The sequence below is a fragment of the Ascaphus truei genome, chromosome 1 (genome assembly GCF_040206685.1).
Source record: "Ascaphus truei isolate aAscTru1 chromosome 1, aAscTru1.hap1, whole genome shotgun sequence".
Classification (NCBI taxonomy): domain Eukaryota; kingdom Metazoa; phylum Chordata; class Amphibia; order Anura; family Ascaphidae; genus Ascaphus; species Ascaphus truei.
This window is the reverse complement of record NC_134483.1, coordinates 521,578,079-521,604,954: the sequence shown is the minus strand read 5'-3', so window position 1 is coordinate 521,604,954 and position 26,876 is coordinate 521,578,079. Positions and strand designations below refer to the sequence as shown.

Below are 26,876 nucleotides of genomic sequence, written 5' to 3'. Positions count from 1 at the left end.
GTTTGCGTATCTTTAGATTTAGTACAGTGCTCTGTGAATTTTGTATTGATACAAAGAGCTGATTTTTAGATACAGGTCCAGGATGTCTGAAGTATCCGCTATATGTAACTAAAAGTATATTGATGAACAAAACTAAGTATACATTTGGTGGATCTCCAAACAATTATAACCACTGATGGTGGTAATGATATGGTGGTCCAGGATATGGTTTGGAGTGGTCCATGATATGGTTTGAGTACCCCTCGTTTAACCCTTTGAGGTCCCGAGGGGCCGCAGCACCAGAGTGCCATGGCCGCTCCGGCAAGTGGCAATCATGGGATTACTTCTTAGCACTCGCGTGATTGCAATCTCACCGCTGTGAGGTGAACAGAAGAGGAGAGTACTCCTCCGGGCCCTCCTGTGTCTCTCCAAAAATAGAAGAGCAAACGGGCATGACTTTGCTACTACATCGTGGGGCCCTCGACATGCCAGCCTTCCAGATATAGTAGCAAAGTCATGGGTCACCCTACGTGTCAATACATCTGCTTCAAGGAAATTCCACCCACACCATGCAATACTGTACAAGTTTTTCCAGAGCGCTCAAGTCAGAGGTATTGATTCTCATTTATACGCTAGTACAGGGGTGCTCAACTCCACAACCTCAAGCCACACTAATAGGTCAGGTTTTCAGGACATCCCTGCTTCAGCACAGGTGACTCAATCTGTCCCTGATTCAGCACGGGTGGCTCAATCAGAGGCTCAGTCTTCGATTGAGCCGCCTGTGCTAAAGCTGGGATATGTTGAAAACCTGACCTGTTGGGGGAGGGGAGGGGGGGGGGGGGGCTTGAGGACTAGATTTGAGCTCCCCTTGCTCTAATGCTATGACGGGCAACCTTCACCCCCTTGTACCTAAAGTGATCTTTTATCAAAGCCCAAATTCGCTACTGAATTCTATTGGTGCCACCCCCCCCCCCCCCAATAAAAAAAACGGATTTCTAAATAACAACAACAAATTTGAACACTATTAAGATATTTATATTTGTTAATATATTGCATTAAATCCAATGCTACTTGGCAGGTCATTTTATATAATCAGATTTAATTATATATCACAGAATCATAACACATTGTACATTACAGTAGCAACACAAAAGAGACACAGTTCACAGCATAACTGTCTCCACAACCTAAAGGGTCAAAAGTTAACCACTTGGTAGCTACTTGGACGTAAAGGCCTTGGGATGCAGGCTGCCCACTACTGCTCTAAACAATCTATGTGTTTAATGAAATTACAAGCAAACCATTACACGCCATGTTGTGTTTTATTTGAACATGTTGTGTTTTATTTGAACATGTTGTGTTTTATTTGAACATATTGTTATTGAGCCAGACTGCCAGACCTGCGGAGGGTAGTGAGAAAGGGAAGGGTTTGACATGCAAGATTACAGGTGCTGGTGACTACATTTAAATGCAGGCACAACCAACATCTGTTGGAAAGAAAGTGAGCAGGAGATAACAATAATATATATACAGTATTATGTATATCCATGGCTGGATAAATAAATAGGAGGATCCAACAGGTTACAAATACTGTGGCATTTGTCACGTGCCAGGGGTACTCAACTCCAGTCCGCAAGACTGAGCCACTGATTGAGCCACCTGTGATATCCTTAAAACCTGACCTGTTGGGGGGGGGGAGTCTTGAAGACTGGAGTTGAGCACCACTGACTTATACCAGACATACTTATACCATACATACTTATACCATACATACTTATACCATACATACTTATACCATACATACTTATACCATACATACTTATACCATACATACTTAGTTATGAATGTATGGTATACCATACATAGTGATACCATACATACTGTACTTATACCATACACACTTATGCCATGCATACTGTACTCATACTATACATACAGTACTTATACCATACATACAGTACTTATACCATACACACTTATTCCATACATACTGTACTTATACTATACATACTGTACTTGTACTATACTTATACCATACATACGGTATTTGTACTATACATACTATACTTATACCATACAGATTGTATTTATACAATACACATTTATACCATACAAGCAAAAAGACAAATCACTGAGATCTATATTGGGAGAGAGCACAGACACATAAGTAGTTAGAGAGCTATGTAAAGTTTCCTATCTGCCAACTAACTTCTAGTCCACAATTGTGATCATGGTTGGACGTACTTCAGCACTTACTCTATCATACAAACAGTCCGGCAAAGGGGAGTACAGAGCCAGGGTTGTATCATGACCATACTATTGCCCTGGAGGTAATTGGCAGACATGGGTGAGGCTGCAACACAAAGGAAGTTATGATATATATATATATATATATATATATATATATGTGCAAGAGCAAAGGAAGCTGAAAATGATGTAGCAACATGTTATAGAGCAAGGGCAACTGCAGTATACGATAGAAGGCAGAGCAGGGAAAGGTAAAGCCAATGTAAGGAGATCAAGCCAAGCTGCCGTATGTATAGGAGAAGTAGAGGGTGCTGCAGTATGTATAGGAGAAGTAGAGGGTGCTGCAGTATGTATAGGAGAAGTAGAGGGAGCTGCAGTATGTATAGGAGAAGTAGAGGGTGCTGCAGTATGTATAGGAGAAGTAGAGGGTGCTGCAGTATGTATAGGAGAAGTAGAGAGTGCTGCAGTATGTATAGGAGAAGTAGAGGGTGCTGCAGTATGTATAGGAGAAGTAGAGGGTGTTGCAGTATGTATAGGAGAAGTAGAGGGTGCTGCAGTATGTATAGGAGAAGTAGAGGGTGCTGCAGTATGTATAGGAGAAGTAGAGGGTGCTGCAGTATGTATAGGAGAAGTAGAGGGTGCTGCAGTATGTATAGGAGAAGTAGAGGGTGCTGCAGTATGTATAGGAGAAGTAGAGGGTGCTGCAGTATGTATAGGAGAAGTAGAAAGTGCTGCAGTATGTATAGGAGAAGTAGAGGGTGCTGCAGTATGTATAGGAGAAGCAGAGGGTGTTGCAGTATGTATAGGAGAAGTAGAGGGTGCTGCAGTATGTATAGGAGAAGTAGAGGGTGCTGCAGTATGTATAGGAGAAGTAGAGGGTGCTGCAGTATGTATAGGAGAAGTAGAGGGAGCTGCAGTATGTATAGGAGAAGTAGAGGGTGCTGCAGTATGTATAGGAGAAGTAGAGGTGCTGCAGTATGTATAGGAGAAGTAGAGGGAGCTGCAGTATGTATAGGAGAAGTAGAGGGTGCTGCAGTATGTATAGGAGAAGTAGAGGGTGCTGCAGTATGTATAGGAGAAGTAGAGGGTGCTGCAGTATGTATAGGAGAAGTAAAGGGTGCTGCAGTATGTATAGGAGAAGTAGAGGTGCTGCAGTATGTATAGGAGAAGTAGAGGGTGCTGCAGTATGTATAGGAGAAGTAGAGGGTGCTGCAGTTTCTGTAGTGTGCGCGGTGGAGTAAATGGAAGTGTAGGAAGCAGTAGTTTCTGTAAAAAAAAAACTGTAGAACAGGAGTGGCTGACTGAGTAAAGGCATTCCCGGTATCAGCTCCTTGTGACCTTGAGCAAGTGATTTTATCTCCCTGTGTCTCAGGCACCAAAAACATAGATTGTAAGCTCCTCTGGGCAGTGACTGTGTCTGTAACAATCCTATGCACAATACTGCTTAACATGCACTATATTATAATTGTGAAGCACTTTGCCTCACATTGGGAGAAAAGTGCTATACAGTATGAAATAAAGTTATTATGAAATTGGCTTATGTTGAAATAGGGAGCAAGCTAAACCAAGGCTTATATAATCAGTGCTCCAGACTAAGTAAAGAAAGTGGTGTTTTATGATGTGCAAGTAAGCAGAGTTAAGGGATGAAGAAAAGTTATTAGAAGCTCAGCAGAGATAAGGTGAGCTGAAGGTTGCAATAGGAAAGGGTGCAGAGGTAAGAGACGTAGAGGGTTTGTATTAGGAGATGGGGAAAAGAATAGGAAAGGCCGTGGTTTAGACTGACAGCATCTGCTGGAATACAAGTAGAATCACTAGCGGGTGGCTTCCTAGGGCTTCTTGTGGAACATGGTAGCTTGAGCTTCACTGTTGGGTTCCGACATAATTTGAATGGGCTTGTTTGACAGAGCTGCTTCTCTCATCTGGTAGTAAACATACTCGTTCTGTCTGAACATTCGCAGCTCCATTTCTGTCTGTGAGCGCATCACCTGTTGAGATAAGTAGGTAAGTGCACAAGTTAGGTGGGAATATTGAAAGCAGCTGAACTTGTCTCACAGACCCTCCTTTTTTTCCCTTACATATCTGAAAACCAAGTCTCCCGATGACCAGGACTGCAGCGGCCCTACGCTGGCATACCATCCGGTTCAGAAAACATGTCGCGGTTTGAGCAAAACACAAAGGGTCCTATTGTATTTATCCAAGTCTCCTGACTGCACAATGACATCCTCGCAAAGGCAATAGGATATTTTCCTTAAATCTGGTGCAATGTTTAGTGTCCCCTGTTAGAAGCCGAACCCAAACTATGTTTTCAGGCATTGGACTATATTGTGCTCAGAGATGCCAAAAAATATGAGAAACAGTTTATTATATCTAGTGCTGATAGTCTGCCAGAGGTTTATGCCATGTCCGAACGGGTATATATTTGCAGCAGAAAGAATGGAGACGGAATGATGCACTGAGATGCAGAATTTGATATATCCTATTTAGTTATGTGCATCCTTTTCTCCCTATCTCCTACTACGGATAATACTCAAAATACAGACTGATGTACACAGGGCAAAGTCCCTTGGTACATGGACACAAAACAAAAAGCACCTGTTTTGCTCCTTGATACACGGTTGGAGATTCCCTAAGTGCTGATGCAGGGTACAGCATCCCGATGTGGTGTCAACTGCTATTCAAGGCAGATGTGTGTGTGATACCCCATATTGGCGCTTATTGAAACCCAGCCGTAGGGGTTATGTATGAAAGTCTCGCAGGTGCACAACCAGGGCAAAAAAGCAACATATCGGTACTGAACAAAGGAAAAACTCCTGTTGCTTTCTCCAAGACCTTTTTCTGTGATAAATCCAGTGCAGTTTTTCAGCTCCAGGTTTGCCCCCAGCTTTGCCTTACTTCACTTAGCAAAGTCCTTCTTCCTGGGATCACCCAAACAGGATGTTTGCCCTGACCTAAGCTAACTGATGAAGATACTGACCTCCAGGTCTTTGGTGATGGGATGGGTAGGTCCATGAGTAACTAGAAGGATAGCATAGGCTTTGCAGATCATCCCATGGCCAACTTCAATGTTCCCAGCATGCCACTGAGTGACGCCAGCTCTCATCACGGCCATGCCAAGCTGGGCATTGTTGGAGTGATAGATTTTCCTGGGAAACAATATGAGGTAAAGAAAATAAGGCATTAAAAGTTTAAAACCCAATTTTTAGCAAATGGTCCTCAGCATGGGCCATGGTTTAACACTGCTTATTTAAACAGGACCAAATGTAGGTGTGTATATATATATATATATATATATATATATATATATATATATATATATATATATACAGTGGTTGACAAATCACCAAAAAATCTACTCGCCACACAAAAAAATCTACTCGCCACCTAGTACCAAACGTGTGCTGCTTGGGCCAATATTTACTCGCCCGGGGGTTAAATCCACTCGCCCGGGGCGAGCAAATGTATAGGTTTGTCGAACACTGTATATATATATATATAAAGCAAGCAGTCAGCACTCTAATGTAAGGCAAAAGGCAGTTGCTAGTCCCATAGGGATCCACATATCATACGAACCAGCCCAAAGACCAGTAAAGAGACAGCAACCAACGAGGGATAATCCAAAATAATCTGTATTGAATGAACAGATACACGAAAGCCAACGTTTCGGTCTCACAGGGAGACCGAAACGTTGGCTTTCGTGTATCTGTTCATTCAATACAGATTATTTTGGATTATCCCTCGTTGGTTGCTGTCTCTTTACTGGTCTTTGGGCTGGTTCGTATGATATATATATATATATACACATATATAACAATGTAAATTATGATCTAAATGTTAATTATGGTATTATATTACCCGTTTGTTACTTTTTTGTTATACTTTTTATTGTGAATCTACCTGCTCATATTTTATGATTATCATTTAACATTTTTCCTTTGATAAAGTTTAAACCTAAAGGATTAATGAATCATCCACCCCCTACCTCCAACAAAAATACCCCCCCCCCCCACCCCCAAAGTAATGGGCAATAGTCCTAATAGTACATGAAATAAAATATACATTACAATAAATAATAACATAATAAAAACGTAGTAATTAAATCCATTGTCACTGTGGCTCTCGAGGCCTCAATGGGGGCCTAGACAGCCACATTGGCAATCAATGTAGACCCTAAATAAATAAAGGTATTACTTACCCCTGCCGATGAAGGTCGGGCGATATTTGGGCCAAACTCGAGATGTGGGTATTAACGCGACCGTTAATAATGCGTTAATTACCGCATCGCGATAATGTTTCTGTCGTAAGCTTCTGTTATAACTATTATTACAGAAGCCTATGATAGAAATATCATTAACCCGTTTGATGCCTGTGGTTACCAAGGAATGCCAAAGGCACCAAAGGGGTTAATAAAAAAAATAAAAAAAAACTACACTACCTAAACTCGTTGGCTACCTTAGTGGCTCCTCATCCTCGGGGTACTGCAATGATTATCTTAAATGACAGTAATGACGCCCATATTTATATATTTTTGGACGGTATTAATTCGGACTTCAATGTATCCGGGCCATACTCTCTATTTAACCTCTTTATTGCCGTAGGGGACGGCGAAGCATCTGGAAGCGAAAAGGATAACATTTTCCAATCTGCTGCACATAAAGACCTAAAAGTTGTCACTGTTCCACTTCTCCTTTCTTACTCACAGGTATCCGTCCACCATCTTCTTTGCGTTGTCTGCAGCCTCTTCAAACATCTGCAGGTAGGACAGCACTTCCGAAGCTATGCTCAAGATCCTTAGCATGTAAATGTTGGTATCTGCCAAGATAGGCTCCTGCCTCTTCAGACATTCACGGCAAAGTTTTACCACCTGTGTATTAATTGAGGGGACAGCACGATTCAAAAGAATATCATTGGAAGAAATGATGTTGAAGAATGCAGTTTTCTAATCAACAAGATTAGAATATCCTCCTGGCAGTCTACTTCCTCATGACAAGCACGAGAACCAAATTGGAGTTTGTGAGCCCATTAAAGTCTCTTCTTCAAGACCAGAAGATACTTTTAAGATCACAAACTCTAATGCAATAACATCTATGAACAACTGACCTCATAAAATCATTATTCATTTTATAAAGCTGCAAGTCTAGATATCTCTGGCCATGCTTACTAAGCAGTATTCTGCCAGAAAGCACACTGTGACTCTCGAAGACAACTTACAGCGCACTAACTTGAATCTCTTCCAGAGCTAGAAGGTGCCTTATTGCGCAAGACAGCTTAGTAAAGTAATTATGACCCCTAGTGTTTTCAAGGACCAATACCAGTAGCCCCGTCCTACAGAAAAAAGCCTGTTTCTAACCCACTGACATTAAAGTTAGGACCCTGGTCATAATCCTCTAAGTCAGAGGTCCCCAACTCCATCCTCAAGGACCGCTAACAGTGCAGGATTTAAGGATAGCCTCTCATTAGCACAGGCGGCCCAATTATTTTGACTGATCCACCTCTGCTCTAGCAGGGGTATCCGTAAAACCTGCACTGGTAGTGGTCCTTGAGGACTGGAGTTGGGGACCTCTGCAGTGAAGACTGGAACACTAAGACCCACTGTGTACTGAATGGAGTTATAATATTGTGATTGGATCAGCCAGGTGTCATAAGCTCCCTTTTATGACCTTGGGCAAGTCACTCCATCTCTGCGCCTCAGCTAGGGGCGGATTTCCCATAAGGTCGAGTACATTATAGCACAGAGCGGCAATTTTGGGGGGAGGAAATGTGTGTGCGTGTGAGAGAATCTTACCTTTTCCAGAGTGAGCCCCCTGCTGTAGCGTCATAAAATGATGCAGCGATTACGCGTTGCCATGACAATGCAACGCCACAGGACAATGTGTTGCCATGACAACGCCGAGTCACAAGCCATCATGACGTATCTACGTTAGGGAGGAGGGCTGCCCCTGAGCCTACAAGCTTCAAAAATGTAAGTCCGCTACTGGCCTCAGCCACTAAAATTAGATTGTAAGCTCTGCAGGTCTGGGACCACTGTGCCTGCAAACTTCTATGTACAGCACTGCGAACACTGTCAGCCCTATATCAGAGGGGGAAATTAGTGAAAATAGATTTTCAGCGGAGAGTGTCACCAAGTGCCCGTTATTACTTCTGTCACTGAGATGTGCTATAACTGTGTGTAGCCTTCAGATTATATTAGTTTCAGGCTAAATTATCTGTGTGAGAAACAGCAGAGTAGGGGGTGATCACAGGACCATACTAATTGAGTGAAGTAATTAAATACATAAATAAGGTAATCAAGAGATGGGTGCAAACTGTGAACTGAAAAGTGAATCAGAAAAAGTGAAGGGAAACACAAAATGGATGTGCCCCCTAAAAGAATTCACTTAAATGCACACCAAACTAGTGTAAAAATTAACTTTTAATAAATTTACATAAAACATATATTACCAAAGTAATGTGTAATGTGAATTAAAAATATATTAAATTAACGCTATCAAGCATCCGTGTCGTCAATTATAAAGTCATACTATCCCAGATAACCACTTGATGTTGGTGGGATATACAGGACAGAGGATGCTAAAAGTCAGGGTGTTAGCCCCTCTGGAACAACAGTGAGACCAATAGTAGGAGTATATAGATGTTCTCAAGTGAGTGGCCAACGGGTTAAATATCCAGCTTCCTTGCTAAATTAGCAAGCACTGCGCACTACAATAGAGACTTTAGTGTGTTAGAGTAAGAGTGCTTGAGTGATAAAGCTGGTACATACAGTGATGATGATGGTACAAACACTGCATCATGGAACTGCCAGACACAGCAGTGCTGGGGTGAATTCACAGTGATAAACTGTGAAAACGCCTCACATAAAGTGCAAGGAAAGCAGGCACACTCCCTATAAAATTAAATAAATAAATGAATAACAGCCAAGGTCTACACAGTTAGAACCAGGAGACTGCAAACACTACATTAAAACAGCTCCAAGTAGGAGACTGACAACATTGCGCGTCCAACGCGCGTTTCCCTCCAGCAAAGGAGCTTCTTCAGGGACAAATTTGTGTTTCCCTTCACTTTATCTAAATTATCTGTGTACATTATCTGTGCCTACTTGATAGATATTTAATGCAGACATATTTTTTATAAGGTTGGGAAAAGAGAGACATGTTATTCTTGAGCATGCATGGGGACTGTATTTCAGCCTCCTGTTCTAGTAGACAGGGCCGCCGACAGGGGGGAGAGCCGGGACAAGCGTCCCGGGCCCGCTGGCTGTCGGAGGCCTGCTGGCCATCCCTGGAGTTGGGTCTGGCCAGAGGTACAGGTATTTAAAGTATCCAGTAGCGTATATACTTCACAAAACACTGATCTATACCACACGTAAAGAGATACCCATGATTCAGGCTCTGGATGAATTTTCAAAAATACTTTATGGCACTCATAAGCAACAACATTTTGGGGCTTAAACAACTCCGGGGGAAAAATACGAACTTGGGCAAGTTTGCACATGTCTAAGCATGAGCTAAAAAGGTGACATCCATACTCTCAATTATAGATGTGAACAGTAGATGGCGCTATGACAATTTACAATACAAGAATACAATACCTGTAAATCCTTTCTTTAAACATGAATACTAACTCAAAATAAGTGCTACTTGTCAATTATAAATGGGCTAATAAGATTAATTATTTCCTACTTCGGTGAAGGAAATTTTGGTTAAAAGGGCTTTAAAGACTATAATATTTATATGCATTATGTGTAAAAATGATGATTGAATGAAAAGCAACACAGTTCATAGTCACAACACAACACCCCATCCTACCATATACCTTAAATTCACACTCATGTTCATCTCACTCATACACACATCCCTTGTATTTTATAGAATTCAATTGTTTCACCTTCTACACAAAAATAAATCAAGTGAATTGATAGCTTACGAGTATTGTATGTATGTATATCTTTATTTATATAGTAAGAAAACGGAGTAAGGTAGCGCTAGATCTAAAAAATATGAGTGCTAATCACTAAAGCGAGTGTTATGTAAATAGCCTAATATTCTCTGGAATACAAGAATATAGGCGGCTGCCTGTGATATAACTCTGACCCCCAGGTCAGAGGAACAAGTATGTGAAGGAAGTGTTTATATCTCTGGCACCCAACACATATAAATATATGCAAAAGTAAAGGATGTATACAACCAGGACTGGCAGGTAGTGCGAATCCAAAGATGTGCTCAAATCGGTGAGGAAATCGTTACATGAAATAAAAACAAACAGAATACAATACGCTATGTATTCTGTTTGTTTTTATTTCATTTAACGATTTCCTCACCGATTGGAGCACATCTTTGGATTCTGGTTGTATATATCCTTTACTTTTGCATATATTTATATGTGTTGGGCGCTAGAGATATAAACAATTTATTTATATAGCACCATTATTATTGCTAAAATAAAGCTATGTCATGTTAGCATTTCGTTTGTTATTGCCGCTGCTTTGCGAAGCACGTGGCATCTTCCTTAGACTGAAAGTAATTCTACTCACCTGATGGTACCCGCCTTCAGAACGGGCATTGTCTATTTTTTCCATGGTATCTTTTGAAAACTGTATAACTTCCTTTACCTCATTGTCCGTTGGCTGTGAGAAGAAGAGAAAATACAGTATATAATTTCCTTTGACAAAGGACTTCACACTTGCCAATTTCCAAACCGGTCAACTTTTTGCAGCCAATTACATCCACTTATCCATATGGAGGTAGATTGCACAATGTAGATGCTACTTCATACCCTAGTTTGGTTCAGTGAAATAGTCTGGCAGTGCAATACGCAGGTTCCGTATGAAAGTCTTGATATGTTGTGTAGAGAGGGAGCAGGAGAGAATAGGGCATGATTCATGAGTCAGTAATTAGCAAAAGAGGCCAATATGCTTTTCTTAAGCTGATCCCAATAATACTTTCAGCGGGAACCTACTTTTCCATGATAATAGAGGGAAACAAAGAGGAGCAGGCCCATAATAACACTATTAAAGTTTGCTTGTACAATACATAAAGCTATTTGTACACTATGTAAGAATGCTATGTTAAATATGTTTATTTACAATGCAGTTTGTAGTCATGATGCGTTAGGGTTTAGTGTAATGCAGGTATAATGAGATTACAGTGGTATGGTTCATAATGCAGGTTTTTATAATGCTCTGCATAATGGATTCAAGTATGTTAAGATTATAAATCCCCATTAACGAGTTTTCTATCTTCGCTAGCAAAAAAACAAATTGGCCTGCACCACAGCTCTCTATTGTCACAGTACCAATTAATACTGTCTCCAGTCTAACCAGACATAACTAATATGTAAAGTTCCTTTTGTAAGCTGTTTATTGTCAGACATTAAATTTAGAAACAAATATCCGTGCCAAACATCATATTCGTTCTTATTGAAGAGCATGACATGGCTCACAAGTCCATATCTAGTGTATGAATGAGCTCTGGGGACTTTATTATGCACGTAAGAACTTTCTAATTAGTGACAAAATAGCATCACTCCATTCACAAACATACATTGGACAGCGATCACATATTAATGTACCTTACTTTCGCCTTCTTTCATAGCCAAAAACAAGTCATCTTTGCTGCGCTTGGTGCAGTGCTCACATGTACAGTCAAAGTAATACTGTTTCTTCAGCTGCTTCCTTCTATCTTCACTCAGATTGAGGAAATCTACATAGGAGACACTTAGCTCCTCTCCTTTGTTGATTTTACCAAGTGAACGCAGCTCAATTCTGTTATCAAATAAGCAGGAAACAAGAGTCAAAACCATCCCTGCTGGAGACCTGAAGGAGCCTGAAACGGTTCTTCACGTATTGACATGATATAAATATTTTATAAATGTTAGTTGTGAATTGGATATACATGCCTCATAAACACGATGGACTGATCATTTCTCCAAACATTCATAGTTACAAAAAATTCCCAGCCCTCCAAATCAGTAATTAGGTTAGAACGTTTCTGAGCAAAGGCAAAGTTGGTGTTAATAGTACAGTAATTGTCCAGGATGCGTATTTTGTTTTGTACCTTTTATCGTTTTGAAGTATTCGTTTAAACAGTAAACGTTGAAATACTATTGCCAATATATATAAGAATATATAGGAATACTATTGCCAATATATATATATATATATATATATAAGAAGCATAATGCACTAATGAGATCAAATCCCCATATATATTAAATATTGTTTATTTCTACGATGCTTTGATATTCATACTTCTCACACTCAGTAGCCTGGTTTACAGATGGTTTGCTGCCACACAAGTATAACGTGGCTATTATATTTGAGATTAGACTTTACCAGAATAGAAGAGAAAGGTGACTATGTGAGTGATTAGCTAAACCTACTTGGGTACAATGTTTATGGTTCTACTACATTATAGAGGTGGAATGAACCATTGTCACAAAAAAAGACCAAAGACCACCAGAGTGAGGTTTGGGCTTTGTATACTATTTCAGTGGAATAATTATATGGATTCGACGTGAAATACATGATGAAAAGATTACCAACAGGAAGTCCTATGCCTTCCTTCCAATGAGTGAGATTCATCCTAAATGATTGGGACTTATTAAGACTAAAAAAAGAAAACTGGAACCAGCAAAAAGCAACTTGGGATGCCCCTAGGTAGTGGGGACTGGGAGAAAAAGAACAGCAAAAAGTGGGTGTTACAGGCAAAATATCCTAGTCAAGGAACAGCATAACATACAGAGGGAGCCAAGCGCACCAACAAATGGTAAAGATAGAATTAATGCAAAAAAGTAATTCACCGACTATACAAGTCAAAGTATCCAACGTTTCGGTGCGGTGCACCTTCATCAGACTTGTATAATCATTAAATGACTTTTTTTTTGCATTAATTCTATCTTTCCCATTTTTTGGTGTGCTTGGCTCCCTCTGTATGACATATTAAGACTGCCAGTATATTTAATGAAAGGATTCTGTCTGAAATCTCATTTTAAGCACCTTAAACAAAAGTTGCTTTCAATGGAAATATACTTTTAATAGACAGGTGAAGACATAGATGAGGTTTGCTGCTACACATTAATCGTCCACAGCCACTATGATTGAAAGGAGATCAATCAACCCTATACTATAAGTCTGAACCCTACCATCTGTTAGCTATGAATAACTACACAGTCCAAATAGCTGGTTTAGTCTCTATGGCCAGCCTGCTACAGTACGATGCATAGGCCAGCAATTGTTACACGGGGCAGCTGTTGGTTACACATGAGAAGATACTTGGCAACCCTGATAATGTCAACTTTAGAAGGATATAACAAAAATACAAAACATATTCTTCACAAAAGGCATGTTTAGTTTTATGCAAGGCCTTAGACAGAACCATGCATTCAATCAAATGCCATTCAAACGATCTTCTTTTATGATGCCGGTAGGGCTAGCCAGTGAAACAGAACGGACACACACAATGCAGAGTATTCAGCAAAGAAAATATATGGGGGTCATGAATTACATTTTCTGGCTGCAAGATTGCGGGGCAAATGGGACAAAAACTAGCACCAGATGCATCATTGAAAAGTACCACTGAGAGCAATCAAATCTCTTTCTTTAATGAATCTGGGGACATTTCCTGCACCCCTTGCAGGCAGGAGACTTTGAGGAAGAATCACTAATGCATTTTGACAGGAAGATTTGACGAACACATTTTTAAACACTTTCTGCAGGGAAAAGTAAAAAAACAAATAGAAGTTTGCATGGCTGTGAGTCAGCATTTCAAATAAACATAGATTCAAACCATCCTCCTGGTTAACTCTGGCATCATTAAAGTGCAAAATCTCATTCATCTAACACAGGGGCGGCGAACTCCTGTCCTCACTGGCCACCAACAGGTCAGGTTTTAAGGATATCCCTGCTTCAGCACAGGTGGTGCAGTCAAAGACTGCATATCCTTAAAACCTGACCTGTGAGGACTGGAGTTGGCCATCCCTGATCTAAAGCATTCAGCTTATACAATCATATGGTAGACATATATATTTATCTAATAAGTTTAGTATTCTATTCACTGTTAATAAGGTGCATTAGTAGATCAGGAACAGTTTACCGAACAAGGTTTATCCAAATTTCTTTTGGTGCGCAAACATTATCTATATTATACGTGGGAGTCCATGCTTTCAGATGATGAAGAACACATGATAACCGTTTGAGTGCTCACTACATATTGAGACAGGAGGTGCAATACTTAGAGAAGGGAAAGAGGATTAGAATGGGATGGTGAGGTTTGGTAGGAGGAATATTAATATCTATTTCACACAATGTGCAATCTCAGGTGAATCCAAAGTATGTAGGGTAGGATGGAGAGCAGTCACAGGCACCGAGCCCAATGTAAGTTACTGATTCAACATGGGAGGGAGTGTGAGGGGCTGCAAGGTCAAACAATGCTTGCGATATCCACCCACCTCATCTGTGTGTGAAACAATGATCTAACAGCCTCATGACTGAAAAACAAAACAAGAGTCTGCAATGCACACGTGTACAAGTAGGTCCATTGTAACGTGTCACAACCTACAAAGAACGTCATTTGTCTGGGTCCAGTATGGGAATACAAGTACAAGTGGGAATGCAATGATAGTAACGATGTCCCTGCGCTATTCTACAATAAGAATAGTACTTATATACTCTCTGGTGAGCAAGATCTGTATCGGGAGCAAGAAGAAGAAGAGTAGCGTGCCGTCTGTTCCAGGTCAACGTGATTTATTTCACCTCTCCAGAATCACGCCAAAACCGGAGGAGAAATAAATCACTTTGGACTTTGGTCTTCTTCTTCTTCTCAAGCGCCCAAACTGGGGCTTTCAGAATTAGGGTGATGCATTGTCAGCAATTTACAATATGCAACACTTTAACACCAAGCAATAAGGAAGCCCTGCACCAGAGTGCCTAAAACATGCTAATAGAATCGTTAGATTGTAAGCTCTTCGGGGCAGGGACTCCAATGCCTATTGTTTTAAGACTCAAGCGCATTATGTGTTGGAATATTATGTCACGTGTATTGCAAAGCCCTATGTACATGGATGGCGCTATATAAATAAAGATATACACACATTAGAATATATTCATTTCTGCACATTTTATTGTGTCAATACAAGAAAGAAAGTGGTTTCGAATGTATAACACCAGATAAACAAGATAGAACACTTGGTGTTGTGGTTTATGTGTTGGTCATCAATACGCATATATTTTAGTTCAGCTTCCAATTGCTGGCACTTACGCTCCATGTAAAACAAATCGTCTATCTCTCCGTGCCTTTCTGGGATACACTTGAAAAATGTTTACATCCCAATGTATTTTTGCTGCCGCTAAGTTTCTAACAATGTACTGTATGCTGATGTTACGGGTAGGATATTAAATATCTGACACTGAATGCTTATAAAGTCAGCCCTGAACCTTACACATCACGAGCAGCTGATTTACATTCTAGATATATACCTTTTATTCATAACATATTGGTACAGTTGCCCATGCAAACCATTTTTAGATTGATCAAAGCGCAAATAGTTTCAAATCAATGGAGAAAGGGATGGGTGCTTGTTATATATCATTGTGAGTTTGTCTTGACCTTTCAGTTCCCCTGTATGTTAAAAGTGAAATTCACTAAATAGTGGAGTAGTGAAACCCTGAGCCACGCATTACTGACTGTACAATCTTTAATGATTATTTCAGACTTAAGATACTTGCAAGCATGGGCGCAAAAGCTTAACTGCAAAAAGCACAATACTCTGAAATATACCATACATATTGCTGTTGATAGTGGCTGGTAAGAGGCTCATCCTTTAATAAATTAATCCTAAAATACATTATATCGTGAGCTTACTAGTTCATGAATTATTCTATAGTTTTCTTAAGGAAATGGAAATGAAGTACTATTATGGTGGAGTTGTAATATAGCGTTTTAATATACGGTTGATCACATGTAAACACTGTACGCTGTGATTGAGTGGGCCACTGGTTCTGATGTAATACAATACTACATGGGTAATGTCCTAAGTTGCAATGTTGTACACCAGCTGTACACCTGCGTTATATTGGGAGATGCATCAGTAAAAATAGTCCATTCTTTTCAATGCGTGTGAATTCCCATAGGCAGAAAGCTAAACACCTGCTGCATGCTGTCAGCCACCAGTAACCAAGCTAAGACCAGCTGTCAGCTATTCATTTAGCAGGGACGTGCCGATCAGAGGACAAATCAATGCATGAAATGTCATGTAAATGTCAAGGGATAAGTGCCCAAAGAAGACTGCTTATAAACTCACTTTGTCACCATTTGCTGAACTAACTCACTAATGGATATAGTAGGATATTTATACATCACAGATGTCAGCATCAAAATGCGGCCAAAAGTTTGCTCGGAATTGACTAATACGCGTACTGGAAGTGTGGCCCACGGGTCTGTTGACTTTAGCTAGTAGTGGTGACCCTATGGCAGGAGTTTTTATATTGAGAGACTTCCTCCCCCACCCACTGACTGATCTTTACAACAATTATCTTATATTTCTACTACATTGAACAAAATAACATATTTTCCATATTTAAGGTCATTACTAAGAAGTGCTAGTCCATAAGGCACCTTCTTACACGGCTTAGTAAATATGGCCCTTTATGGGTCTCTTGCAGCACAGAAGGCGTCTTATGGATTAACACCGCTTAGTAAATATATCTTGTGATGTAGCACCGAGTTAAAGGTTTGACTTAAACATTTCTAAACTGAATTGTGGGCCATCAAATACTAATTAATTTATTTTGTAAAAGGCTTGTTTTTCTGATCAGAGAACTCCTATTGAAGCCCTGATCGGTACTATCACAGTTGAATTAATAACCCTCTGCAGTTGAAAAATGATACTACATTTTGCAAGAGTTTATACTCCAGAATCTCTAGAATCTCTACTGTACATAGCACCTGACGGGACATGTTAATGAGCACACACCTCTTCTACAATGACAAGGTTCTGAGAACATGGAAGTTATTCTGTCCATTGGTTGTGCCAGGGGTGCGTAAGCCCACTCACTACAGGCTTTGTTGCTGCCACACAGTACTATGCATTTACAAGGATAGGGCTAAGAACAGAACCAGTTACTGGGTCCAATATGACTTAACCTGAACAGTGGCCTCGACCTCTAGTAAATCTTTTTAAAGTGTTCCCACTAACCATGTTATAACCACTAACATGGTTATAATGTATGTATAATTGAGAAATAAAAATCGTTTGTATGTGTATATCTGCATACAGTACATAAGGTGGCTTGTCATGAAGAAGAGAAATGACTGACATTTTGAATTATACCTGTACTTATGTTTATTTATTTCGACATTTTTTCTAAAGCGTTACCCACCACGAAACTCAGTACTAGAGCATATGTAGGAACTTAGGGGGGGGGGGCCATCCCAGACCTACAACCCGGAACTACCGAAAACATGTAGGGGAATGACGAGGAAGACCAACGAAGACCAGAAAGCACAAATGGGAGCAGGAAAGCTGGTTGATATTGATGATTGATGCGTAACAATTAAATGTATAAAGTTGGCACCAAATTTACTACAGGTATATGCAAACAAAACATGTCACATGTTGTTCCAGTAATGCAAGATTAGACAATAATGCACTTACTTGCCATTGTTGAATATAACAGTGCAGTTCGGCCAGCAGTCATGGTTAATAAGACAGAGGTTTGGGAAAATTCCTACGCCAACAGCCTGGAGACCTCGTTGGTCACTCAAAGTAAAACCATTGCAGCTTATCTGTGAGTCCATAGAAGAAGAATGGTTTCTTATGAACAATAAAAAACAAAATGCAGGTAAATGTGATACCTTTTAGAAAGTTACAGATGCTATAAGAAAACAGCACGGTTTCTTGACCACAAAGGCCCCTCCTCCCGGCATATGTTGTTATTAATCTGTTAGTGAAGATATTGATGCTTTCATTACCCAAGCAAAATGATTATGTTGGTTACATTAAAAAAAAAAAAAGTTTTATGTATCAAAGAAACATAACTAAAATTTTGGGACAGAGGAACTCTTACAAGCTTACCTCATAACTCTAGAGCAAGGGGTAGAGTAAGAGAGTAAGAGGGTTCAGTGGCACAATAAGAGGTTCTGTAAGAGAGTACCGTGGGTTAAGTTGCAAGGGGAAATTATTTCTTGTCAGTGATTGTTTTGCACATCTCTACCCCTGTCCATTACAATGAGTGTTTCTATTGTCACTTATAGCAGATTAGTGTAAGAGATTGTGTGTCAGAAATAACCTACATGGACTTCCCTCCCAAGGGCCCATCAAATACATACCACTCCGAAGATATGAGAGATGTAATGCATGCCAAACTGTTGACTCTGAGTTGGCCAGTAGTCAAGAAAGTTCTGAACATCTTCCATGAGTCCCTTCTTTCCCTCTTCTTCAAAGTTGTCTACATGGTTCTGCAAATCATCAATGGAGACTAAACATCCCTCGGGCAGGCCACCTCCTTCTCTTTGAATCCTCCATAAAATTCTAGCAGCGAGCCTGGTTACAGCACAACAGAGAAAAATATTTACACAGAGAAGGCATGCCATCTCATATACTACTCAACTGCACATTTAACGCATAATGTGCTGTGACATTGAAAAGGGTACGTACTAACATACTATGTTACTATTGTGTTACAATCTGATGGAGCTAGTCAGAGAACAGTCTCTTAAGTACCATCAAGTAAGCGGGAAAGTCAATAAGCATTAAGCACACTGTGTAAAGTTACATGCAAATTAATTCCGGGGCACAGTCAGGAACGGGGTTGGGCGACCTAGTGAAGCTGATGGAGCCAGGTAGGAGCACATCCACTGGGCAAGTCTCTCTCTCTTGCACCTGAAACCACTAGGGATCGATTAACGGGGCAACGAGGAAGGAGTCCATCAGTTACACTAGTCATGGTCTACAGCAGGGGTGCTCAACTCCAGCCCTCAAGCCCCCCAACAGGTCAGGTTTTTAGGATATCCCTGCTTCAGCACATGGGGTTCAATCAGTTCCTGCTTCAGCTTTGACTGAGCCTCTGATTGAACCACCTGTGCTGAAGCTGGGGTATCCTGAAAACCTGACCTGTTGGGGGAGCTTGAGGGCTGGAGTTGAGCGCCCCTGGTCTAAAGTAATATAGTTGTGATTTTAAGAAGCAACATTCCGCGCTTGGGGGCGATAGCCAGACAGAAGCCCGGGGGAGTTGAGCCTTAACATGAATTTAGGCACCAGAGTGGCCATGGCAGGGAGAAACAGTTTTCTTTTTTTGTATCAGGCCCTACACTAGCTATGCCACGGTATCTTGCACACGACTTGTTGCTAAAGAGTCCAAAGTCCATTTTATCAAGGTAAAAAAAAAAAATAATTGTAATTATGTCACCTATATTTTTGTGGAGAAACTAAGTTCCGGCACAATTTTTTTAGCGACCAAACGAAACTTCACATAGTGATGATGAAATGATCAGGAATGAGGCCGGAGGAATGACTGGGAGGGGATAAATGTTTATGCTGCTACATTTCATTATTTACATCTGCATTATTTATTGTATTTTAGATATAAATCATTTTTTTTTCCATTGCGTGGTTGCTCTAAGTACGTTTATCATACACTATTATTATTATATTTATAGTATACAACTCTGAGGTATCTGAGTGTTTCTGAGGGGGCCTATTTTTCCTCCCTATTCATTACATATTTGCCTTTTAATCGGCATGCGATAGCATCTTTATAATATTATTTATATGTAGTATTATTATTATTATTATTTTATTGTATTTTTTTGTTGCTTGTTTTTTAGTACCTAAGTTTTGTTTTGTGTTCTGGCCGGATGGAATGAAAATGAGTCGATGGAGATCCCTTACCTGATGTTTTCATTTGGGACTTTCGCATACTTCTTGATGGCTGCACACTCAGTTTTGTGATTAACCCAGGAGTCCTTCTGACAGGTTCGATCACAGTAGTGGGCAAATTTGCACTGTCCACAACGCTGGAGTTTTTCTTGCCTCTTAAAGCATGTATGACACACGCAGTGGGTGAAGCTGAAAAGAGATAATGTGCCATTTAGTAAGGAGGGCTGTTCCATCAGACACCTTGCTGTTTGGCTTTGTCAATGCTTTTTGTGGGCACACACAGCAAGAGCTAATCTTACAAAGACAAGCAAAGTACATAACACACATTAGATGGATGACAGATTTTTACATGGCGTGAATAGAATTTCTATTTTTCCCTTCACCAGCTGCTTTGGATTGCTCAGTTCCAGAGTGACTACAATCCTAATATATATATATATATATATATATATATATATATATATATATATATATATATATATATATATAGCATAATCATTCAAATAAAATAAAAAAGTAAAATAGTAGTTGTGTGCGTGTACAGATTAAATCATGGACAGGAAGGGGTAAGGTTTACATTATTTATTAGTGGGAAGGTCAGTCTGATTGTGGGAACCGTCAACAACTTAAGGGCTGGTGACCTGGATCGCAGGGGAGACAACAGGCTACAAAGGGTTTCACCCCTGAGATAGGCAACTAAATTAGAAGAAGGAGCAAAAGGTGGTGGATATAGGCCAGGAAGCTGGGAAATTTAGTAGAAAAGGAAAAAGCGGGGAGGAGATATGTGGTCTCCCCCACAATCCAGTCCACGTTCTCTATCCATTTACAGTTTAGAAGATATTGGGTCTTTAATCACCCCAATAGTAATGGAATCCCATCGCTGCCAGATAGGCCTGTAACACAACACAGTGCAGAGCAACACAACGCATGAACAGTGAAAGGATTAAGCAGCAATCCCCTTAAAAAAAAACGGAACCAGGGGTCCTCAAAAGCTGAACTACGCTACTCTCAGATCAGAGATTAAGCTTCAGATTTACTTGTAAAGAAAACAAGATGGCAGCCGAGTAACACAGTAGAAAGCTATTATACAGTATCTAAAATATATTATAAAAATAATTGCGCGGCATGGATTGCTGATTTAACACTATGGGCCTGATCCACAAAGCAAGTCGAGGCTCATAACGTCATGTTACTGTATGAAGATCCCTAACGGCCGTTATGTAGTTAACACTAGCCAACAAAGCTCATTATACTGTATGTGTTCTGGCCCAAGCACACCCTGATAGATGCGTAGGGACAGGTAGGTTAATTTAATCCCATATATCAAGCAAGGGAACCTTCTTACTTGCTGAAGTGTTTATTTGGGGCAACAACATACAAATAAAAAGGGGGGAAAGTACTGAGGGAACACTGGGACATGGGAGGGGAAGGAGAGCTATGAGGGAAGTGGGATAAATGCAGGATATAGGGAGAGGTCAAAATCAGTCACTTTACCAGGATAGGAGAGATGACTGCTCAGGATGGCTGCTGGTACTAAAATACAGCATGCTGGTCTGGGCTGATGGGAAATTAACTGGGACAATACCACCTGGCAAGGGGAGGGGGAGCAGTCTATCCTGGTAAAAAGGCAGAGGGGTTGCCAAGGCAACTGGCTGAAGCCAAGAAACCCACAAGGGGTCGCAACATTGTTACAACAGCTGGCTGAGGAGTGCTGGCAGCCTGAAGACAGAGAAAACACAATCCTGTTCCAGGACCATATGTGAAAATAGCGTCCGTTATTGATTCTTTTAGTATAGGTTTAGCGCCATGTTAAATTAGCCCTGCCTCGTGTCACACCTGTCTTATCTAATCTAAAGGTATCGTTAGCTCCCTCCAGACCCTGAGATATGGGTTTTGCTGGAGAGGGAGAGAGACACGTGCACAAAATGTATCACACACCTGAGATATCTGGGATATATGCTAACAGGATATGCAAAGTATATTTAAACTAGCTGCGTAACACAAACCCTGTTTAAACCCTGTTTTTAATTCATACTTTTTAATCAAAGATTTCTCTAAACACGCAGTTGTCAATTTCTGTGTTCTTTTCCGACACTACACTAAGTGAATCAAACGAACTAACTCTTGATGGAGTAACATATAATTGTCCATGACTAAAAACAGGCTTAGGTAGGTAAAGGAATATTTTAGCAAAAGTTTGGCCTTGTTACATAGTTAAATAGTTACTTAGTAGATGAGGTTGAAAAAAGACATGCGCCCATCAAGTTCAACCTGTGCTAAATTTAGACAACAGATACTTTATCTTATATCTATACTTACATATTTGTCCAGAGGAAGGCAAACAAAAAACCCCAGTGACATATCATCCAAAGATATCTCATAAGGGGAAAAATAAATTCCTTCCTGACTCCAAGAATTGGCAATCTGATTACTCCCTTGATCAACATCCTTCCCATGTATACTTATTTGGTATATCCCTGTATACCTTTCCTTTCTAAAAATATGTCTAACCTTTTTTTGGACAAATCTATTGTATCTGCCATCACATTCTCCATGGGGTAATAAATTCCACATTTTAACTACCCTTACTGTAAAGAACCCTTTCCTTTGTTGCTGGTGAAATCTCCTTTCCTCCAACCGTAAGGGATGGTCCCGGAGTCCTTTGTACTGCCTTTGGGATGAATAGTTCTTTTGAAAGCTCCTTGTACTGTCCCTGAATATATTTGTATATAGTTATCATATCCCCTCTAAGGCGCCTCTTTTCTAATGTAAATAAATCTAATATAGCTAGCCTCTCTTCATAAATTAGATTGTCCATCTCCTTTATTAATTTGGTGGCTCATCACTGCACTCTCTCTAGTTCCATAATGTCTTTTCTTAGGATTGGTGCCCAAATTGTACTCCATATTCAAGGTGTGGTCTAACAAATGCTTTATAAATGGGCATCATTATGTTTACTTCCCTTCCATCCATTGCCCGTTTGATGCAAGATAAGATCTTTTTTGCCTTTGCAGCTACTGCATGACTTTGGGCACTATTGCTAAGCCTGATGTCTACAAGCACTCCTTGTGACATTGATTGGAATTGAAAAAGCCAATCGTATGGGAAATTGCTTTAGTTTGAAACTGAATGTTACATTTGTGTCTGATGGAATGAGTAGGATTCTTGGAAGAAGTAATGTGTCTGAGATTGCTGCACCGATCACTTTTGCATCGATTATGTGTGTTTGTTTTTGAGTAACATTAAGTCGTGTACCATTACATACTCTTATGAATGGCATTAGGTTTCTAAGGCCTCGGCCATGTTACCTGCTGGCGTGTCGGGGGCGGGCCAGTGACGTCACGGAGCTGGTTCGCCCTCATTGGGCGAACTGCTCACGTGACCGGGCCTGCGCGCCGGCAAGCGGGGAAATCTAAAATTCTGGTACGACCTACACTTCCGCAAGCGCTTGCGGAAGCGTAGGCGAGCCCCTACTAAAGCCGCTCTAATTGCGGCTGTAGGGGCTCAGTGCTGAGCGGGAGCGCGCCTCAGCACGCCTCCGCCAGCAAGCATCAACCATGGACGAGGCCTAAGGAGCATGATAACAGCTCCTACTTTAAGTTTCAGTTCATGAGGAAGCATTCTGGTTGGAGTAAGACTGTTTAAGAATTATTTCGGGAATGCAAGTTAATCAGCGGTACCATCACTCGCAATAGTATCGACGCTTTGCTGAAGCAATCTGTAGGAAGATAATATTATATAAGTATTATAAGTATCTACCCAATTTGTCAGGTTTTTTTTATACAACCACATTGCGGTCTTATAATCATTACCTAACGCTTTGCGTTATATTACAAAATATTAATAATTTTGTTGGCAACATCCATACCATGTTGAACACACAGGTTCTCATTCGATCACCAAAGTTAAGCAACATCGAGCGTGGTTAGTACTTGAATGGGTGACTGCTTGGGAACAGTATTTTTTGTTTTCCTATATAGATTTTTTCAGACATTGTTAGCTTTTTATATATATTTAAATTACTCCTATTAGCATATATCCCTGGCAACTCAGGTGCACTCCTCTTTGTGTATAGGTATCTTTCCATGTGTTGTTTGAAGGTCTGTGGGGCGGGAGGGGGGTGGGGGGAGAAATATTAGCACTTGGGACTCTCTCGCGCTCTCTCAAGTAACGCATCATTATATCCATGCGTTAGCTTTAACAGAGCTCAGTGGGTAGGCATTGTAAGGGCTCGCTCAGACAGGCTGCTACGGCAACTTGCTAGTGTTCGCGCCCCCGCCACTCGCTCCTGCAGCACAGCGATCTGTGCTCAAACTGCAGGAGGTAGATCGCGGCGTTTGGGGGCGTGGCGGGGGCGTGTAATGAACGCGTCACAGAGCTGGTTCTCCTTTATTGGCAGAACCAGCTCGCGTCACGCGACTGTAACCCCAAATTTCAATTTGGGCTGTGCCGGCAAAATGTCGTAGCAACAACGCTGCACTTTGCCGCTGGTGGAGTTTTCAAACAACCCAAATTTGCGACGGACGTGCGCATGTCGCATCACCTTCTGTCTGAGCTCAGCCTTAGAAAGAACACCTCTTTTACATATCAATAGCACTAAAGTCCATTATACAGTAGCCAATGAAAGGGTAATTTTGCATCTGAAAACAGCACTTAATACTGCGTTAGTGAGCTTTAAAGATACCCGTTAGCACTTAACAAGTAACGCCTCACTAAGTCAGAGCTAACGGAGCTTTGTCGAACTGGGCCTAAAATTGTCGACTGATGTAGCATTATCCAGTAATGCCAACCTGACTGTATGTTATTGTCAGACTAGTCTCAACCATAATGCATTGAGATAGCAGTTTAAAATAAGCACACAATCCCAGCAAGCTCAAGAAACCTCCAAAACCCACCACATCATATATATCTATCTATACATATCTATATGCAACAGATTGCCTTCCCAGCAGGGAAAGCAAAGAAACAGCACTCAGTAATATGTAGCAAAAAGATTGTATTCAAACAACATGACAGCACATGTGTAAACAAACGTTTCGGTCCACTAAGGATTCCCTGAAGAAGGTCCTTAGTGGACCGAAACGTTGGTTTACACATGTGCTGTCATGTTGTTTGAATACAATCTTTTTGCTACATACTACTGAGTGCTGCTTCTTTGATTTCCCTGCTGGGAACGCAATCTGTTGCATATACTTGTCTTATGGAACATGCACCTAATGATTTGACTCTTTTGCTTGGAGTGGCAGCTGTGCTCTATCTGTATATATATGTAGCCAGGGTCCCTCCGGTCCCCCTTTCTGCAGGTTTCTTTCCCCCTTGCGTGTGTGCTGCTGCGGGGGCGAGCGCGTTCCCGGGGGCTCCCGGTGGCAGCTGCGGCAGGACGCCGCCCTGTTTAATGTGTTCGCACATGTGCGGAGGCTTGCGCGTAAGCAGCGCAATCGCGGTGGCCATGTTGAGGTTGGCGCGGGTGTTCGCGCCTGTGCCGTGCAATGCACAGAGTTTGGCAAGCATAGAGGTTGCCATTACATGTGTGCAAGAGCTCTTTGAAGTTGCGCATGCTCAGTTAAGAGTAGCGGCGGCCATTACAGCTTCAGACATGCGCAGTAAAGATTGCGCACGCGGTCCCCATAGGAAAGAGCTGTACCAAGAACTACAATTCCCAGCAGTCTCTGGGGACTGCACTTTCACCCTGGTCACAGGCAGCATTGAAGCCAATAGAGCTGGCAGCTTCTCATGCTGCAAAGTTATAACAATGTTGTGTGCAGACAGGGTTTTGTCAGTTGGATCCAGGAAGAGATTGGGGAAGGTAGTGTAAACAGAGCAGGGCTCTGCTGTACTAGGCCAGAGAAACCCCAGGCCCAGGTAGGCCCCACTCCCCACTAGGTTAGTGGGTAAGTTCATAGGGAAGGCCCCTTAGGTAGGGAACCTGCCCTAATCTGAATCTGAGTCTTGTCACTGACACAGCTGCAGTGCTGTGTGCTCTGACAAGAAAAGACAGTGTGGCTTGCAGTGCAGCCACAGCAATTAGTTGGCAGTTTCAGGAAAGGCCCCTTTCAGTGCAAGGGGGGGTTTGATTTCTATAGTACCCAGTTCTGTGTGATATCACCGGTGCCAGTTGCACTCAGTGATCGCGGCCTGCGTCTGGGCTCAGACAGGCTCTACTACAAGAGACATTCTGTGGGTGCGACGCTCCACGAGGGAGACACCTCACGCGGAGGCGGATTCCTGTTCCTGCGTCAGACCCTTTTTGAAGAGCTTTACACCCGGGAACGGACGTGTGCCCGGGCAGGTATCTATAAGTGCACCAACTTTACCAACAGTCACTCATTTGGGGTATTGTGGGACATTTGGGACTATTGATCTAACATGTGGGGTACAAAGCCCTGCGTGGTGACCGGGTAGTTGTGCCTATTAGTGTTATAGAGGGACACTGTCAATGTCATATTGTTGAAGTATGTTATGTTGTGTTATTTGCCATATAGTAAACCCTTTTAGCCATAACCTTTGGTGTGGGCTGGTTACATTATGGATGTTCCTATGTGAGGGCCATTCTACACTCCTAGAATCTCACATAGGTGGAGGCGCTGACAAGAAACGTTCCAGAGATTCACCCCAGGCTCTCACTAGCGGAGGCTCAGACCTCCTGTGGGCCTGACAGGTATAACGCACCACACCTGGTAACATATAGGTTCCCCCTCACATACACTCTATATGCGATTGGGTGGGGGAATACCCGTTACATATATATCTATATATATATAGATATGTAACGGGTTTCCCCC

The 26,876-nt window shown here is 41.3% G+C and overlaps 1 protein-coding gene and 1 pseudogene across 1 annotated transcript in view; one reads left to right on the top strand and one right to left on the bottom strand.

Moving 5' to 3' along the window:
* Window positions 1–992: 992 nt before the first annotated feature.
* SMYD1 (SET and MYND domain containing 1) overlaps window positions 993–26,876 on the bottom strand; it is a 39,810-nt gene continuing 13,926 nt past the window's right edge. The window contains exons 2-10 of the mRNA XM_075571905.1: window positions 20,107–20,283; window positions 18,546–18,759; window positions 17,872–18,002; window positions 14,668–14,706; window positions 11,791–11,983; window positions 10,754–10,846; window positions 6,924–7,087; window positions 5,201–5,369; window positions 993–4,211 (exon numbers count right to left, since the gene is read on the bottom strand). Of these exons, the coding sequence (XP_075428020.1) occupies window positions 4,053–4,211; window positions 5,201–5,369; window positions 6,924–7,087; window positions 10,754–10,846; window positions 11,791–11,983; window positions 14,668–14,706; window positions 17,872–18,002; window positions 18,546–18,759; window positions 20,107–20,283 (1,339 nt within the window). The 3' untranslated portion in view covers window positions 993–4,052. The remainder of the gene's footprint in view (window positions 4,212–5,200; window positions 5,370–6,923; window positions 7,088–10,753; window positions 10,847–11,790; window positions 11,984–14,667; window positions 14,707–17,871; window positions 18,003–18,545; window positions 18,760–20,106; window positions 20,284–26,876) is intronic.
* Window positions 23,949–24,067, top strand: LOC142472688 (5S ribosomal RNA; annotated as a pseudogene).